Raw genomic sequence first — 16823 nt, 5'->3', positions numbered from 1 at the left:
GAGTTGACAGTTTGATACTTTGAAAATTTTGAGCCAGCCCTACCCCCAAGGGCTGTAGGGTGGGGCTCAAGGGAGTCAGTGTGCTAAAATTTCTTCATTTTCCTTGTTTAGAATCAGAGGTGCTAGTTTCAAATCCTTTTTAGTCTGAAATCTGTATGCTTGATATTGAATAAGGTGGTTTTATTGTTTTTTTGTCACTTTGAATAATATTTCTGTTCATGTTAAAAACGAAATCAACTCTCTGTATAAATATATCAGGTGACCGTTAAGGCCCATGGGCCTCTTGTTTACAGACCATTGTTCGTGCTTGCGATTTGGCTCTAGTAGAGTTGGTAACGTATCTGTTGAAATACCTCGCAGCCACTGAATCCACTCCACAGCTAGGGCTGGAATGTCTGATCACATTCTATGGTGACTAACTGGAAATTCTGATGTACCGAAATTCAGTTATGAATTACAAAATTCTGTTCTTCTCTTGGGAGCAGGTATTAATTGTTACGTCACTTGTTTGTGAGAGTAACATCATCAATTTTTGAGAAAACGACATAATTTTCTCGCACAAACCAATGACATAACAATCAATACCTGCTCCCAAGAGAAGATAACTCTGCAATAGGCAAAGACGGAATAGAAGGAGGTAGTTAATCGACTGAAATTCAGATGTGTCAACTTCAATAATGAACTATAGAATTCTATTCTATTGGGTTAAACACATTTGTTAAATTTAGGATCAGAGAGTCCCCATAAAAAGGCCCTTTGTGTTTAAAAGCTAAATGTGCTGTGTATTGAGATATTACAAAATTGAATATTACTTTTAATATTTAACTTAAATGTTTTGATATTAAAACAAGGTTCATAAAACGTAACATTCTATGCTGTTAGGTCAGAATTCAACTTAGACAAAACATTTATAAGGAAGTCGGACGTTAAAAGTATCATTGGAAGACTTTCTTCACTTTCTGAAAGTGTTGACGGTGTCTTTGATTGTGTTTATGGTCTAATTTTTCATCTTCAAAGTCAACTTAATGTTTGAATGGCATGGTTTTGAGTTAACCAAGTAATAATTAAGGCATCTTTGACATTTTTGTCACAGAGTTTATTTACTCTCATCTTAGATATTTCTCCAAAACTCTCTGTACTATGGACTGAAAAATTCTTTGGATGTTTTGCGACAGCGAGCCCTGTTTTCTTAAGATCCAAATGGGCTTTTTGAGTAATGACAATGCTATGTGGATGATTTGGCCTTAAATTTTGTAAAATAATGACTTTTTTGACATTTCCATATCAGTACATTTCCAGACAGATCATGACTTGGGTGTCAATTCCATCAGAAGAAATGGATTTCTGTACTGAAGTTGGAAAATTCTCCTGGTAGGAATGACATGCTATACTGGCGATTTAGTGTAAATGGGTTTTGTCTGAATGCTTACAGAAGTGTTTACTGTATTACCAAACATATATTTGTTTACAAATAAACGTCTCATCTCAGTATGACTTTTTTGCTTTATTGGTTAGTTTTTCCTGGTATTTTATTGTGCCATTTTATTGGTTTAATTGGTTAAGTATATTCAGAAATAGACTTCAAGATCAAACAAGTTTGTATGGGTTATTCTGTCTCCAGCTGTTCTCTGTGAATGTTGAAGGAACATTTTCTGAAATTATTAGAAGGTCATTGTTTGGAAACGCCTTCAAATCTACAAGTATTCATTTGTGAAACATTTCTACAAATAATGATTTTGAACTCCTCTGGTCACTGTCAAGATTGAATATCAATTGTTTTGAAATTATATCATAATTGGAGGGGTTTGCATTCAAGCCAATCATACTGTTTACCTTCTAGGCCCTGATCATTGGGTTATCTCCCTTGTTTTTGCTTTTGGATTTTGCTTTTTTGCATCTGTTCAGCTAAGGGTCAATTCAAAGGTTTCAGAATTTTCTTGTTCATACTGGGCGTCAAAGAAAAATGTGTTTGTTGATATTTTGATCATAAACAACGATTATTTGCCAAAAAGTGAATCGCTATTGATTTTGGTTTCTGCTGAATCGTTGAAATTTTTGGGTGTTAATTAAGTGTTTCTGGTGATGGTATTAATTTGTATGACTTAATTGATGGACTGATAATTTAAGATTCAAGTCTGGTTCAGTTGTTAGTTTCACAGCAATCTTGACATGTCTGCAGACATTTGGCTGATGGTATGGTGGCAGGTTGGAACTAGTTCTATAGATTGTGGGCATTAAATGTTTGGAAAATGTCATGTAGGCTAAGGATTTGTGCAAAAGTTGACAAGTGTTGTCAGTTTGTGTACAGATTTAGCTTAACAGGACATTCAACATTCCTTCTGCTTTATTCTGGTTACAGTGGTTAGTGATACCAGGACCATTGTCCCTTAATGATGATCCAAGATGGTGGAGTCTCTAACATCAAAGGAAGGCCAGGATTGGCCCGCAAGGGTGTCCAGTGTTCCCTCACAAACAGGAAGTGTGTTCTAAATGGAAACTCTCTGGTTGCCGAGTCAACCATGGGCCCCTCTATCCAGAAACCCCTGGCCCCACAGCAACAGAATGTGGGTGTCTAGTGTCCTCAAAAGGGTTCATAGGAGCCAGGGGGTAGGGTAAGGGCCGGTCTCCTACCCCTATTCAATCTACATAGGGGTTCCAATGGAGTTATGGTATCTGCTGCATTACAGACTTTTATTTCGCATTGCAGGACAAATTTTGTTTGGAGAAAAAACAGTGTTACATTTTGTTGTAAATTGCAATTGAAGATTTCTCCTCGGTTTTTGTTGGAAAGTTAACTTTTATTACATTTGTCATCATACCCTGAAGATAAATATACTTTGAAGTTTTAAACAATTTGCAATCTGCTTTAGTATGACTGCATGTGGTTGCTTCAAAGTTTCTGCTGTGTTTGAATATGATTTAAGCAACATTTTATTGGAAAACTGTGGAAGACATTTACAATTCCAGTCTTAATTATATGTGAAGGAATTGTACAAATTCATATTTGAACAAAATTTAAGTATTTTTGATGAAAGGAAAATGATCTTTTTCCTTACTACACTGCTAATTTTCTGATACCTTCTGGAGTCATAACACTGTCTAAATGTTCGGAATGATGAGAGATGGATTTCTTAGTTGTTTCTGGGGCGGGACAGGTGGTGACGACCCAGAAGTAGGTAGTAACCAAGGTAACAGTAGTACCAATAGAAACGGTAGTAGGTCGCGACCCAGGGATGTGATTCGGTCAGATACTAACGGCAGGCGGGTGATGCCTCCTTCAGGGAAGATGATCGGATCAATTCGCCCGGAAAAGTGTCAACCACGGAGTAATTATTACCTAAGAAGTGAGTACGAAGAGTATGTACGCAGCAAACAGGTGGCGCAACCTAGGAGAAGGTTACCTCTTAAAAACCCCATCACAGAAAGTATTTATACAGCAGGTCCTAGTCATAGGACCCGTGGTTCAAGGAGTCGTTCTCCGGCTGAGGATCATTATGTGTCACGAAGTCGCTCACCCGTGGAGGGTCATTATAATACGAGCCGAGTACAATCTCCCGCTCAGTTTCATGATTTCATCAGGTGTCATTCACCAGCTCAGAGTGATCGTCCTGAGGACTTCAGTCCGATTTATGCCCAGGTGATACGGTGCCCTCGCACAAATTATAGGCACCAAGGACAGTACCCCAGGAGACTTTCCATTCAGGATGATGGCCGTCCCCTCCGCGGAATTCTCAAGAAGCCACGGGAGATGTCACCATACCCACACTCTTTCCAGGTAACTAACTTCATCTATACTTACACCGTCTTCTGTTTGCATGCTTTTTCCGCACTTTTTTCAAATTTTGGTCCTGCTGTTTCATGTTTTAGATAGCTGTAGTACATTTGTGTCTGCTTGATAAAGTTGAGGTCAAGGTCAAATGTATCTATTGTTGATGTTTGCCGAGACCCTTTTATATCTAAAGTTACAGTTTATAGAAAACAATCAACATTAGTGACAAAGTCATAATGACTGTGTCTAAAGTTGTAAGATAGTAATCAAATCATACCAAGAAGACAATTGTCACAACACATGTGTGTTAGCACTATGATATAGTGACAAGGTCAACCCTAGTACTATCAAAACATTGATCAAGTTGAAAGTTTCTCTAGACTTATTACAATAACTCGCAAAAATTGTGTGGTCTTTTAAAATATCATACAGTTAAACTGAGATATGGGGGACTGGCTTATTTGGTCAGATAAGACAGTGTATCAGTATAAACGTGATATTACTGACATCAAAGGAGACTGGATCATTTGGTCAAGTAAGACAGTGTGTCAGTATAAATGTGATATCACTGATATCAAAGGAGACTGCATCATTTGGTCAGATAAGACAGTGTGTCAGTATAAACCAGATATTACAGACATCAAAGGATACTCGATCATTTGGTTAGATAAGACAGTGTGTCAGTATAAACTAGATATTACTGACAGCAAAGGAGATTTGATCATTTGGTCAGATAAGACAGTATGTCGGTATAAACCAGATACTACTGACAGCAAAGGAGATTTGATCATTTGGTCAGATAAGACAGTATGTCGGTATAAATCAGATACTACTGACATCAAAGGATACTCGATCATTTGGTTAGATAAGACAGTGTGTCAGTATACCAGATATTACTGACATAAAATTTGGTCAGATAAGACAGTGTGTCAGTATAAACTAGATATTACTGACATCAAAGGAGACTAGATCATTTGGTCAGATAAGACAGTGTGTCAGTATAAACTAGATATTACTGACATCAAAGGAGACTAGATCATTTGGTCAGATAAGACAGTGTGTCAGTATAAACTAGATATTACTGACATCAAGCAAGACTGGATCATTTGGTCAGATAAGACAGTATGTCAGTAAACCAGATATATGGTCTGATTGATAAAAAAAATGTTTAAATATGTCTTAAAAAAAAATTTGACCAAAATGTGGCTAGCTGTCAGTGTAGTTGGGGATTCACATCATTATAAAACATTGATAAAATTACAGAGATCTCTGGTCACTGAATACTGGACCACTGATTGTCGTTCATTTTTTTTGTTGGTAGTATGGATTTTTTTGCTAGTGTGAAGGTGACCTCTCCAGGGTGAAGGGCTCCATGGCAACCAATTAGTGCTGCTGACAACCTCCTGTAGGGTCAGCAGCACTGCTGGGATGGAGACTGTAAGTGTCAGAACCTCAGTAATGAGACTGGGGGAGGAGGTGTGATAATGATAGAAGGAGGATAGTCAGTAGTTAGCTGGGAAGGAGGCTGTCAGAACCACAGCAAGATGGTAAGGAAGCTGAAAGTTAGAGGGGTGGCCTGGAGGATGGGTAAAATGTTAGTGGTACTTGGCAAGGAGGCTGTCATAATAAAAAAAAATAAAAAAATAACTTCAATAAATATGCAAGGAAAACTTGGAAGACAACAATAGGAACTTACAATATGCCAAAATACATTGTAATAAGATAAGGAGGCTTGGAGGAAGGGTAGCAAGGATGAAGGGTAACTTAACAATGCTAGGAAGGAGGCTTGGAGGAAGGGTAGCAAGGATGAAGGGTAACTTAACAATGCTAGGAAGGAGGCTTGGAGGAAGGGTAGCAAGGATGAAGGGTAACTTAACAATGCTAGGAAGGAGGCTTGGAGGAAGGGTAGCAAGGATGAAGGGTAACTTAACAATGCTAGGAAGGAGGCTTGGAGGAAGGGTAGCAAGGATGAAGGGTAACTTAACAATGCTAGGAAGGAGGCTTGGAGGAAGGGTAGCAAGGATGAAGGGTAACTTAACAATGCTAGGAAGGAGGCCTGGAGGAAGGGTAGAAAGGATGAAGGGTAACTTAACAATGCTAGAAAGGAGGCCTGGAGGAAGGGTAGCAAGGATGAAGGGTAACTTAACAATGCTAGGAAGGAGGCCTGGAGGAAGGGTAGCAAGGATGAAGGGTAACTTAACAATGCTAGGAAGGAGGCCTGGAGGAAGGGTAGCAAGGATGAAGGGTAACTTAACAATGCTAGGAAGGAGGCCTGGAGGAAGGGTAGCAAGGATGAAGGGTAACTTAACAATGCTAGGAAGGAGGCCTGGAGGAAGGGTAGCAAGGATGAAGGGTAACTTAACAATGCTAGGAAGGAGGCCTGGAGGAAGGGTAGCAAGGATGAAGGGTAACTTAACAATGCTAGGAAGGAGGCCTGGAGGAAGGGTAGCAAGGATGAAGGGTAACTTAACAATGCTAGGAAGGAGGCCTGGAGGAAGGGTAGCAAGGATGAAGGGTAACTTAACAATGCTAGGAAGGAGGCCTGGAGGAAGGGTAGCAAGGATGAAGGGTAACTTAACAATGCTAGGAAGGAGGCCTGGAGGAAGGGTAGCAAGGATGAAGGGTAACTTAACAATGCTAGGAAGGAGGCCTGGAGGAAGGGTAGCAAGGATGAAGGGTAACTTAACAATGCTAGGAAGGAGGCCTGGAGGAAGGGTAGCAAGGATGAAGGGTAACTTAACAATGCTAGGAAGGAGGCCTGGAGGAAGGGTAGCAAGGATGAAGGGTAACTTAACAATGCTAGGAAGGAGGCCTGGAGGAAGGGTAGCAAGGATGAAGGGTAACTTAACAATGCTAGGAAGGAGGCCTGGAGGAAGGGTAGCAAGGATGAAGGGTAACTTAACAATGCTAGGAAGGAGGCCTGGAGGAAGGGTAGCAAGGATGAAGGGTAACTTAACAATGCTAGGAAGGAGGCCTGGAGGAAGGGTAACTTAACAATGCTAGGAAGGAGGCCTGGAGGAAGGGTAGCAATGATGAAGGGTAACTTAACAATGTTGGGAAGGGGGCTTGGAGGAAGGGTAGCAAGGATGAAGGGTAACTTAACAATGCTAGGCAGGAGGCCTGGAGGAAGAGTAGCAATGATGAAGGGTAACTTAACAATGCTAGAAAGGAGGCCTGGAGGAAGGCTAGCAAGGATGAACGGTATCTTAACAATGTTGGGAAGGAGGCCTGGAGGAAGGGTAGCAAGGATGAACGGTAACTTAACAATGTTTGGAAGGAGGCCTGGATGAAGAGTAACTTAACAATGCTAGGAAGGAGGCCTGGAGGAAGGGTAACTTAACAATGCTAGGAAGGAGGCCTGGAGGAAGGGTAGCAAGGATGAACGGTAACTTAACAATGTTTGGAAGGAGGCCTGGATGAAGAGTAACTTAACAATGCTAGGAAGGAGGAAGGGTAGCAATGATGAAGGGTAACTTAACAATGTTGGGAAGGAGGCCTGGAGGAAGGGTAGCAAGGATGAATGGTATCTTAACAATGTTGGGAAGGAGGCTTGGAGGAAGGGTAGCGAGGATGAAGGGTATTTTAACAATGCTGGGAGGGAGGCTTGGAGGAAGGGTAGCAAGTATGAAGGGTATTTTAACAATGCTGGGAGGGAGGATTGGAGGAAGGGTAGCAAGGATGAAGGGGATTTTAACAATGCTGGGAGGGAGGCTTGGAGGAAGGGTAGCAAGGATTTAGGGTAAGACTTTAGCAATGTTGGGAAGGAGGCTTGGAGGAAAGGTAGCAATGATTTAGGGTAAGAAGTTAACAATGTTGGGAAGGAGGCTTTGGGTACTTGGATATAAAGTAAGGACTAGGAAGAGGTTAACAAACTTGTTTAGGCTCTCAGGATCATGTTAGAAACCTGGAGGTCAGGAGACTGACAAGGAAGGCTGGAAAGAGGGGGGGGGGGGGGGGGGGGGGGGGGGGGGGGGAGAATAATGAGGAGGTTGTCAGAAGTTAACAGACTGAAACAGAAGAGTGAGGAAGGTAGAATGAAGACGATTGATAAGTCGGGACTATTATGTGGTATGAAGTTAAGGTCCTTTAACATTGAATTGTTTGGTAGTATATGCTGACAACATATCTATATTGAATAAATAACATTCTACTTGGTCTTTTGATGGAGGTCTAATTTGCTCACATGTAATATTATTGATTTTCCTTATGGTGAATAATTAAAGGACTTATAGTGGAGCCAAGTACTGACTCCATCTTTGAGTTATTTATATAAAGCTGTTGATGTCCCTGATGAATGGGCTGATTTTGTTGTATATATAGAAACATGGCCATTTGTCTGCACTTGATCAGTCTTGTTCTAGTAAGATAGAGAAACAAACATTTGTGTTTCCCTCAGACAAATACATAAAGTATGCATAGTGTATAGAACAATAGTTTCCTTTCAATGCTCTAGTGAGAGAAAGCTGTCAGTCTGGGGAAGGGGTCTAGATTGCTAATGAGGTATGTTATGTTGCTGAAGTAGAGTTTGATAAACTGATGGGGAAGAGGAAGAAAAGGAGGGAGGAGGTCTCTATGTGTGAACTGGTCTGTAAAGTATCTTTACCTGTGGGAGTGGGGTGTATTGATTGGGGAAGTTGGGAAAGACAGAAGGAGAGGGGGGTGGGGATGATATGAGATACACTAAGGAGAAGGTGTTGGTGTGTTTGGCGTGGGATTGGTAGGGAAGACAGAAAGTGAAGTGGGGAAACCTATTCACCACCTTATCAATAGTATATCAGCTCTTTGTCTGGAGTGGGATTGGTAGGGAAGACAGAAAGAGAAGTGGGGAAACCTATTCACCACCTTATCAATAGTATATCAGCTCTTTGTCTGCATTGTTTACCATACTCTGTTAATTTTGTCATTACAGAGTATTTATTCTCTAAGCTGACTGCAACACACACACACGCACACACTCCTAACTAACTGGAAAATGTTTGTTGACTATATAAATCATTCCTTTGATACTCCATTTCAGATAACTTTTCCTATTAAGAGACAGTAATGAGATGTGCCACCCTATATATATAATATCCTGAATCCACATCTCTCAAAAATCAGAAAAATGATATAAACTCAATATAAGTATTGAAAGAAATTTCAAATTATCTAGAGTACTTGATTCACCAGCGGTAGACTTGTCCATACGTTTCTCTGTAAGAGTGTCAGACTAGCTGTATGTAGTATGATTATAGACACAGATAGATATGTTAATTATCAGACTGACCAGCTGTAAGGCTGATAAGACTGGTCAGATTCAGTGGTCACCCTTTCATTTGTTCAGTTAACCCTTTCACCCTTAGATAACTTTAGTAGACTCTACCATTCATTTGTCACGGCGAGTCCATTATGGCTTACAGTGGTGAAAGGGTTAAAACACTTCTAATACTTTATAGGCAATTTAGAGAAATCGTTTCTATAAAAATAACTGAGAGCCTTGTAGTGATGTAACATATTGTATGAGGGAACCCTGGGATGTCTGGAAGTATGTTTTATACTCAAGTTTCAGATCCATCTGTCATGTGATAGACTGGTATATCTTGTCTTTGTAAGGACAATAATTCAAGAAATTTTTTCATTGATGTGTTTGAAAATGGTCCAAATGGTGCTTTCCAGATTTAATTTCAAACCAGACTTTCTGTGTAATGGGAGCACTTTAGAATGTGTATGAATTAATCTGTATAATTCAAACATTTTCCTGACTTAGTCATGGGAGAAAACATATTGAAAAGTGCTTTAAATCATATGTCCACACAGGAACACACAGGAACACATGCAATAAATTTGCATGATGGCTGCAGAACTGTTAATGTTCAAACCGTCTCTGGGATAAATCACTAGTATGTCGTTAAATGGTCCATTGTGAAAAAATACAGTTGAACCAGGTGTCTCAAGAAATGCTTGTAAGCTATCTAGCACTGTATTTGTCCCTCAGCAATTCTCAAGCTCGCTCAAATCAGTTCTCTTTTGACCATATTCTTTTATTTTCTGACTTTTTGGCCACCCAATACTTATATTGTTGTGTTTTAATGTTTTCACTTGACTACTTTCATTTTAGTATGCGTTTTCGGTCTGTATCTGTAGTCCCTGTTTCTAGAACCTAGTACCTAGTGAAAATAGGTATTTACCATCAACCTTTAACTGTCTCGTTTATCCTTCTCTCTCAAGGTCATTCTTCCATCTGTCCATCTGTCTATCATTCGTGCTGAGAGAAAATCAATCATTATAGCTCATTGTGTAAATTACAATAGAAAATCAATGATAAGAATTAATGGAATGTGACCATTAGGTAGGAGAATACCACCTGTTTAGATATTACCTGTAGCTAATGGATCAGATACACCTAACGAGGGAGAAGACGTACCTGATAGGGATGTAAGGGAGATAACTACAGGTCCAAGGACCAGTTTGGATGAAGACCTCCTCAGAGTGTTTCTGTATAAAGCCCATCAGCTGTGAGCTGGTCAGAGTGTAAGATGCAGTTCCCACTCCCCTAGTTAGGAGCAAGGTGTGTCCAACTTAAATAAGGGTAATGAAATAATTGTATGAATATTGCTTCTCTAAGGGCTGCTCTTGGTAAAATTATTGTCTGCATTAATTTAATTATTATATGGATATATGTGAATTAAAATGAAATAAAACAGTTAAGAGATATACTTAATGAGGGTTTGCCACTGTTTATAAATCTGTCTATCACAGGGACATTTTGGATATGGGAGGATTGGTCGAGTGGTTCACACTCCGGCCTTCCGCGCAGGCGGCCGGGGTTCAATCCCCGAAGTTGTCATATGCATGGAATATTCAGAGAATGTTTTCCTCCAGCCCACACAACTCCAACAACCCAGGTGGAGTATAAATTGGTCCGGGGTGGATGTTGCGGTATCTGTGCTGTGGCATTCAAGTGAGGTGGCACTATAAATGATACCATTGGAAGTACGGTCCCACTACAAACAGAACACAATACATCTCCAGCACACACGCAGGCATACACACATAGGGAGATATTAGCCAGGTGGTATAGGACTAGTAGTTACCGCCTGATAAGGCAGTGCCTGTGAATTCCTCAAAAAATTGTATTGATTAATGTATATGCTAATTGTATTTATTGTATTAAATTGTATATCTATGTACTGTAAAGCGCTTTAGAGTGGCTTAAGCTTATGTTAGATAGATAGGGCGCTATAGCAAATGTTGTATATTTATTTATTTTAAATCTCGGAAAGCCCTGTTTGTTGCTCTATATCCAGGGTACATCACCTGCAGTGTGGTTGGTCTGTGACCTTCACCTGGTAGATAAACACAAGAGTCATCTTCTGTCCTCTGATCAGCTCTCAAGTGGAGATCAAACACAGAAAAGGCTTTGCTAATTAGTGTCCAGCTGGTGGTGTCCTAATGGGAGATAAATGACCTCAATATTTAGTTACATTGGACAGTGGTCAGTTACTGGGCACCTGGGTCCAGATGTTCAGAGCCTAGTCAACTTCGGAATCATTTATGTAAAACTGTATTATTGTCATACACTTTGATTTGAGGTTCAAGGACTATTTACAAGATTTGAATTCACCAAGTTTTCGTTACGCCGTAGATATGATTATAGATAGGGAAGGGTTTGTTGTTGATTGTTGAAATTTTGATGTTGTTTGGTTATGAACATAGGCTATAACAGTGGTCCTTTGTGTCCAGTGTACAAACTACATTCTTGGTGTTTGAGTTGCTGGCCATTGTGAGTGACCAGGGCTGGTCAGTGATGTAATTAAACATTAGGACAGGTGGCCTACATCTGCTGGTTCATCAGAGAGGCCTATTATTTCCTTATTTAGGAATTACCTTAAACTGACCAATGTAGTTTCCTGATCACCATCTTGTCAGGGAATGGTCAAACTTTGTACAATATGTCTTGCCAGCAGCAGATGGCCATTATTATTTACATTTGTCTCAGACCAGTAAACTACAATGTGTGAGATATTTTATTTGTGATTGGTTCACAAAAATCAATATCACATTAAATTTGATTGTTTGTATATTATATTTAAAGTGGTTATCACACAGACTAATGTATATATGCCTCTGCTGTATTTAGTCAAAGGTCCATGATGTTCCCTAGGTATTGCCTCCATATTTTGGTGAAGATTTGATAAAAAACATAACCCAACAATTTTTTATTCAAATGTCAGGAATATTAGCCAGCTGACAAGGAAAACAGAAAGCTAGCAGATCGTAAGCAAAATATGTAGCATCATGACTGATTTAACACACTCTAAACAACTTATTATTATTAGTGCCCTTTACTTTTTTTCAGCATTTTTTTAAAGCTATCAGCATGATTGCTAATTAAATTGAATATAGTTAGGGTCTTCAAAATGTTCTCAATATCTGTCATCTGTTGATGGGGTTGTCTCATCTGGTCAGAAGTCAAACGGGTTCCTTAGGATTTAGTCCCAAGTTCCTGTGTCATATAGGTTTCTTAGGGTTTAGTCACAAGTTCTTGTGTCATATAGGTTTACATCTGATATGGATGTCCGGAAGTACGGGTGGAGGTTGGTCACAAGTTCTAAATGTTTAACTCATTCACCCCTGAAATTTCATAATAAACTATACCAACCTTTGAATTGGAAGAGCTTAAATGTGTCTTCAGGGATGAATGTGTTAACTGTTTAGTAAATATCCTTGTTGTGCAATGATTTCATTCTAAGATCTTGGTGTTTGGTTGCAAATTGTATTGGTTAAAATTCCTTTGAGTGTACGACTTCCATGCATCTTTATGGAGGTCTTGACGTTTGGTTGAATATTCTATGGGTGTCATGTTTCTGTCAGTAATCCTGGCTGTCAGGAGACATAAATAACCAGGACACTTGATCACATGGCCGACAAGAGACACAGAGTACTGAAACCCTGGGAAGGTGGAACAATCGATGGATACAAATTGTTCATTATCTTGGCGTCCATCCATTCTGCTGTACAGATGATGCTGGACCAGGGATGCTGCTTGCCTATGTTGGCCAGGGCTTTAGGTTTCTGAGCAATTAATTGATCCATCATTATTAGGTTTTGCTTCATTCTGCTATTGATTTATTTGGGGGTCTTCAATTGATCCCTGAATGTAACATAAAAAAATATGGAACTTCCCAGGCCTTGATAGCCATCAGTAATAATCTAAATCGGTTTTCAAAAGAATGTGTCCATTTCTGCCCCCTTTTTCTGCCTCAATTCCTGTGTAGGGTCATGTTGATTAGGGTTTTCTGGAACGGTGTTATTAGGTTTTCAGAATGACATCTGCAAATTTTGGAATCAATGAAGCATGCCAGTCCCTTGCAGCCCCGTACTTTCCCTGTGTTAAGGGATGGGTATTGATTCACTTCCAAGTTGTGGAAAAATGACAGTAGCCCCTTGTGGCATATTGGTGATCGTATTGAATGTAATCAACCCCTTGCAGTGACCCATTTGTTTTCACAGAATTCCAAATTCCTTCATCGTGAATCATTTGAGATGTAGAAATGGGGCCGTGGATTCTGGGAGTTTTATGGACTCCCTGCCATTGGTACTTTGACAGCAAACAGGCTTTCTTTGGCCACTAATGAGTTTGCACATTAAATAATGTGATTATGTGGAGGTTGACAGGCCATTGTAATGAAGAGGGTAGATTATGTTTTATAATAAATATTCATACATGATCTCACAATTGCAGTGTTTTTTTTACGTGCGCATCAACATTTTTGGAACAAATTTGGCTGATTTATGAGAATTTTTATGAAGAAAAAAAAAGGATTGTGGCACTAACTGTTATGCTACATATTTGGTGAGCCTTTACTAAATGTTCAATGGAAAACATTTCTAAAATGACACCTGTCTTTCAGGGGTTTACTCCCCATACTGTTGCTACCCGTTTGTACTGCTGGGTGATATAAAAGATATCAATATACAGTGTGTTACTTACTTTTGAAAATATCTGTTTTCACAATTAAGATTCAAGTGTATCAATGAGGATTTTGTGAAAAAATAGTAATACAGATGCCTTGTTTCAATATTCTTTGATTGTTTGAATTAAAAATTAACTATCCTCACAAGTTCAATTGAAAAGTACAAGTTTATTTCACACATTTATTGCCTTTGATAAGGGAAACATGATAGTTCCCCCAAGATTAGTCGTGTTTCATGTGGGTGAAGCCCAGTGAAATATGATTAACTAGGAATCAAAACCAGGTTATTTGACCCTCATCAACATATAACATAAATTAATATTCACAGTAAATGACTACCAAGTGTCTTACTAAATGACCAAGTGCAGTTTTGGTTGTGGTACTGATGTACGGTAAGTGTGTCAATCAGAAATGGTCAGTAATCCATAGAAAATGTCTGTCAGCTTTCCTGGTACAGTTGATGTGAATGGTTATACATGTCAGGTTTGTTTGGGTCTAGCTGACTGTCTGTAAACACTCATCATGATCTGCTGTTTATTCTTATATCTACACACAGGTGGTTTCTTAACACAGGTAGTATCTAAGAGACAGGTGGTACCTCAAGACAGGTAATTTACAGAGACAGGTGGTCTATCAAGGCAGGTAGTTTACAGAGACAGGTGGTCTTTCAAGACAGGTAGTCTACAGAGACAGGTGGTCTTGCAAGACATGTAGTTTACAGAGACAGGTGGTCTGTCAATACAGGTAGTTTATAGGAACAGGTGGTCTCTCAAGACAGGTAGTTTACAGAGACAGATGGTCTCTCAAGACAGGTAGTTTACCGAAACAGGTGGTCTGTCAATACAGGTAGTTTACAGAGACAGGTGGTCTCTTAAGGCAGGTTGTTTACAGAGACAGGTGGTCTGTCAAGACAGGTGATTTACAAGAAAGGCTGCCTGTCTCCAAACAGATTTAACAAAATAGGCCATGTGTGTTGTGTAACACAGGTGATGTAGCTGTAAACAACACAGGTGGTCTCAGGAATCAGGTCATTGCTAACAAAAGTATATAAATATGGTCTTTAACATCAGGTGATCTGGCCTTTTAAGACAGGTTATTTTTGGATAAATAATTTGTAAGACGTCCTACACTGAGGTCCAGACTTTTTGATATCACTGATCTTGACCCAAGTGACCCTTGATCAGCTGGTATTAACATCATTAGACAGTTGTTGTTAGCTCACCTGCCCGAAGGGCAAGTGAGCTTATGTTATGGTGCGGAGTCCGTCGGCCGTCCGTCGGCTGTCCGGCCGTCCGGCGTCAACTTTTTGCTTTAAACAACTTCTTTTCGGTAACCAAAAGGCCTAGGAAGATGATATTTGGCCAGTAGCATGCTGGGAACAAGGGCTACCAAGTTTGTTCAAATCAATGACCATGACCCACTTTCAAGGTCACAGGGGTCAAATATGATAAAATCTTCAAACAACTTCTTCTCAATAACCAAAAGGCCCAGGGTACTGATATTGGGCCTGTAGCATGTTGGGATGAAGGACTACCAAGTTTATTCAAATGAATGACCTTGACCAACTTTCAAGGTAACAGGGGTCAAATGTTGTAAAATCTTCAAGCGACTTCTTAATAAGCAAAAGGGCCAGGGTACTGAAATTGGGCCTGTAGCATGCTGGGATGAAGGACTACCATGTTAGTTCAAATGAATGACCTTGATCCACTTTCAACCTAATGTCCTTGTTCGACAATCATGGTCAGAGGCGTCATATGTTTAAATCTTTTAATAGGTTCTTATGAAATCTTAAGATTACAAGTGTTAGATTAATAACAGGTGAGCGATGCAGGCCCATTGGGCCTCTTGTTTTCATAATACTACCACTAGTGGGACATGAATGTCACTACAATAAAACCTGTCTTCACTGAACACTTGGGAGACCTGAGCACTTCTGTTCAGTATACACAGGATTTCACATTGTAAAGGTTCATTTAACATGACATGGATGAATAGTTAGAAGTCTTCTTTTACAAATTTACAGTTAAACTTACACCTTGGAACCAAGTTTAGGATCTGGTTAATACAGATGTACAGATTATGCAGGGTTTGTTTTAGGCAGTGATACTGTATGTGGAATAAGATTTCAGAATAGCAGTAAGGAAGTCAAAACAGTGGTTTGTGTCCTCAAGGGATCACGCCGGTCTACAGTGGTCACCAGTGTTGTCCTAATGGTCTTGTGGTGAACTCTAGTCTAATTACAAGGTTTGCTATACATCATATACAGTAGATATTATCCTCAATTACCACAGAATACTGGTCTGTATTTCGTTGAGGTGACAGAAACATTCCTATAGGCCCTGGGGATATGTTAAAAGTGTCCTCAACACTTACAGAGAAAATTACTGACCTACTCTTGTAGTGGATAGCATGGTAGAGTGTAGTTCTCGGACATCAATCCTGTTACTATGGCAACGAGCAAAGCAGTTCTTATTAAATAATCAATCATAAGCAGGGTCATGAGTAGATTCTAAGACAATTTCTTTGTACTGTGTTCATCAAAGATTGGTTTGCACTGAATTTCATAATGTTTATTAAGCGTTATTGTCCTGCCTTTTTGATGTTCTGAATTCAGCATGGTTAAACAAACATTTTTAGCGAAACATACTTACGGAATATTGGTATTACTTTATGAGAGACTTAAATACCTTTCATTTGTCTGCAATCTGTACCAGGGCAATGACATTCATTGCGTGGATACAGGCAAGTTAGCACCACAGTCAGGAATGTGAAATACACTAATGGTGTGAGGTACAGCATTACAGTACCTTGCTTCGTCTCATACTAACCTTTTAAATCTGATTTCTGTTGTTTTGTTTTTAGGTCACCTGAGCTTTGCTCAAGTGACCTATTCCAATCGCTTTTCGTCCGTCGTCGTCCGTCGTCCGTCGTGCGTCGTGCGTAAACTTTTACATTTTCAACTTCTTCTCAAGAACCAGTGGATGGATTTTTTTCAAACTTGGTCAGAATCATCCTTGGTAGATGAGGCTTCAAAATTGTAAAATTGGGATTCCTACCCCAACCCCTGGGGCCAGGGCGGGGCCCCAAAGGGAAAATTA

The 16823-nt window shown here is 39.7% G+C and overlaps 2 protein-coding genes across 11 annotated transcripts in view; both read left to right on the top strand.

Moving 5' to 3' along the window:
- Positions 1 to 16823, top strand: part of LOC110452905 (sickle tail protein-like) — a 223951-nt gene that overhangs the window by 153924 nt on the left and 53204 nt on the right. The window contains exon 1 of one of the 10 annotated variants that reach the window (XM_021501648.1): positions 3221 to 3775. The exons of the other annotated variants lie outside the window; for them this stretch is intronic. Within the exon in view, the coding sequence (XP_021357323.1) occupies positions 3269 to 3775 (507 nt within the window). The 5' untranslated portion in view covers positions 3221 to 3268. Of the gene's footprint in view, positions 1 to 3220; positions 3776 to 16823 lie in introns of those variants that run through there. 10 annotated transcript variants of the gene reach the window in all.
- On the top strand, positions 5197 to 7212 carry LOC110452906. The gene is made up of 2 exons (XM_021501652.1): positions 5197 to 6720; positions 6975 to 7212. The coding sequence occupies exons 1-2, from the start codon at positions 5522 to 5524 to the stop codon at positions 7057 to 7059; spliced, it is 1284 nt and encodes a 427-aa protein (XP_021357327.1). The 5' UTR covers positions 5197 to 5521; the 3' UTR covers positions 7060 to 7212.

This window comes from Mizuhopecten yessoensis, unplaced genomic scaffold (assembly GCF_002113885.1).
Source record: "Mizuhopecten yessoensis strain PY_sf001 unplaced genomic scaffold, ASM211388v2 scaffold6971, whole genome shotgun sequence".
Taxonomy (NCBI): domain Eukaryota; kingdom Metazoa; phylum Mollusca; class Bivalvia; order Pectinida; family Pectinidae; genus Mizuhopecten; species Mizuhopecten yessoensis.
Note: the sequence above shows the minus strand (reverse complement) of the source record. Positions and strands in the feature narration are given on the sequence as shown.

Bases quoted from the DNA above. Each gene is read 5' to 3' on its own strand.
- LOC110452906 (XM_021501652.1), top strand. From the start codon at position 5,522: ATGAAGGGTAACTTAACAATGCTAGGAAGGAGGCTTGGAGGAAGGGTA. The intron at 6,721-6,974 runs CTTAACAATGCT...GATGAACGGTAT, and splicing joins GTAGCAAGGATGAAGGGTAA to CTTAACAATGTTGGGAAGGA.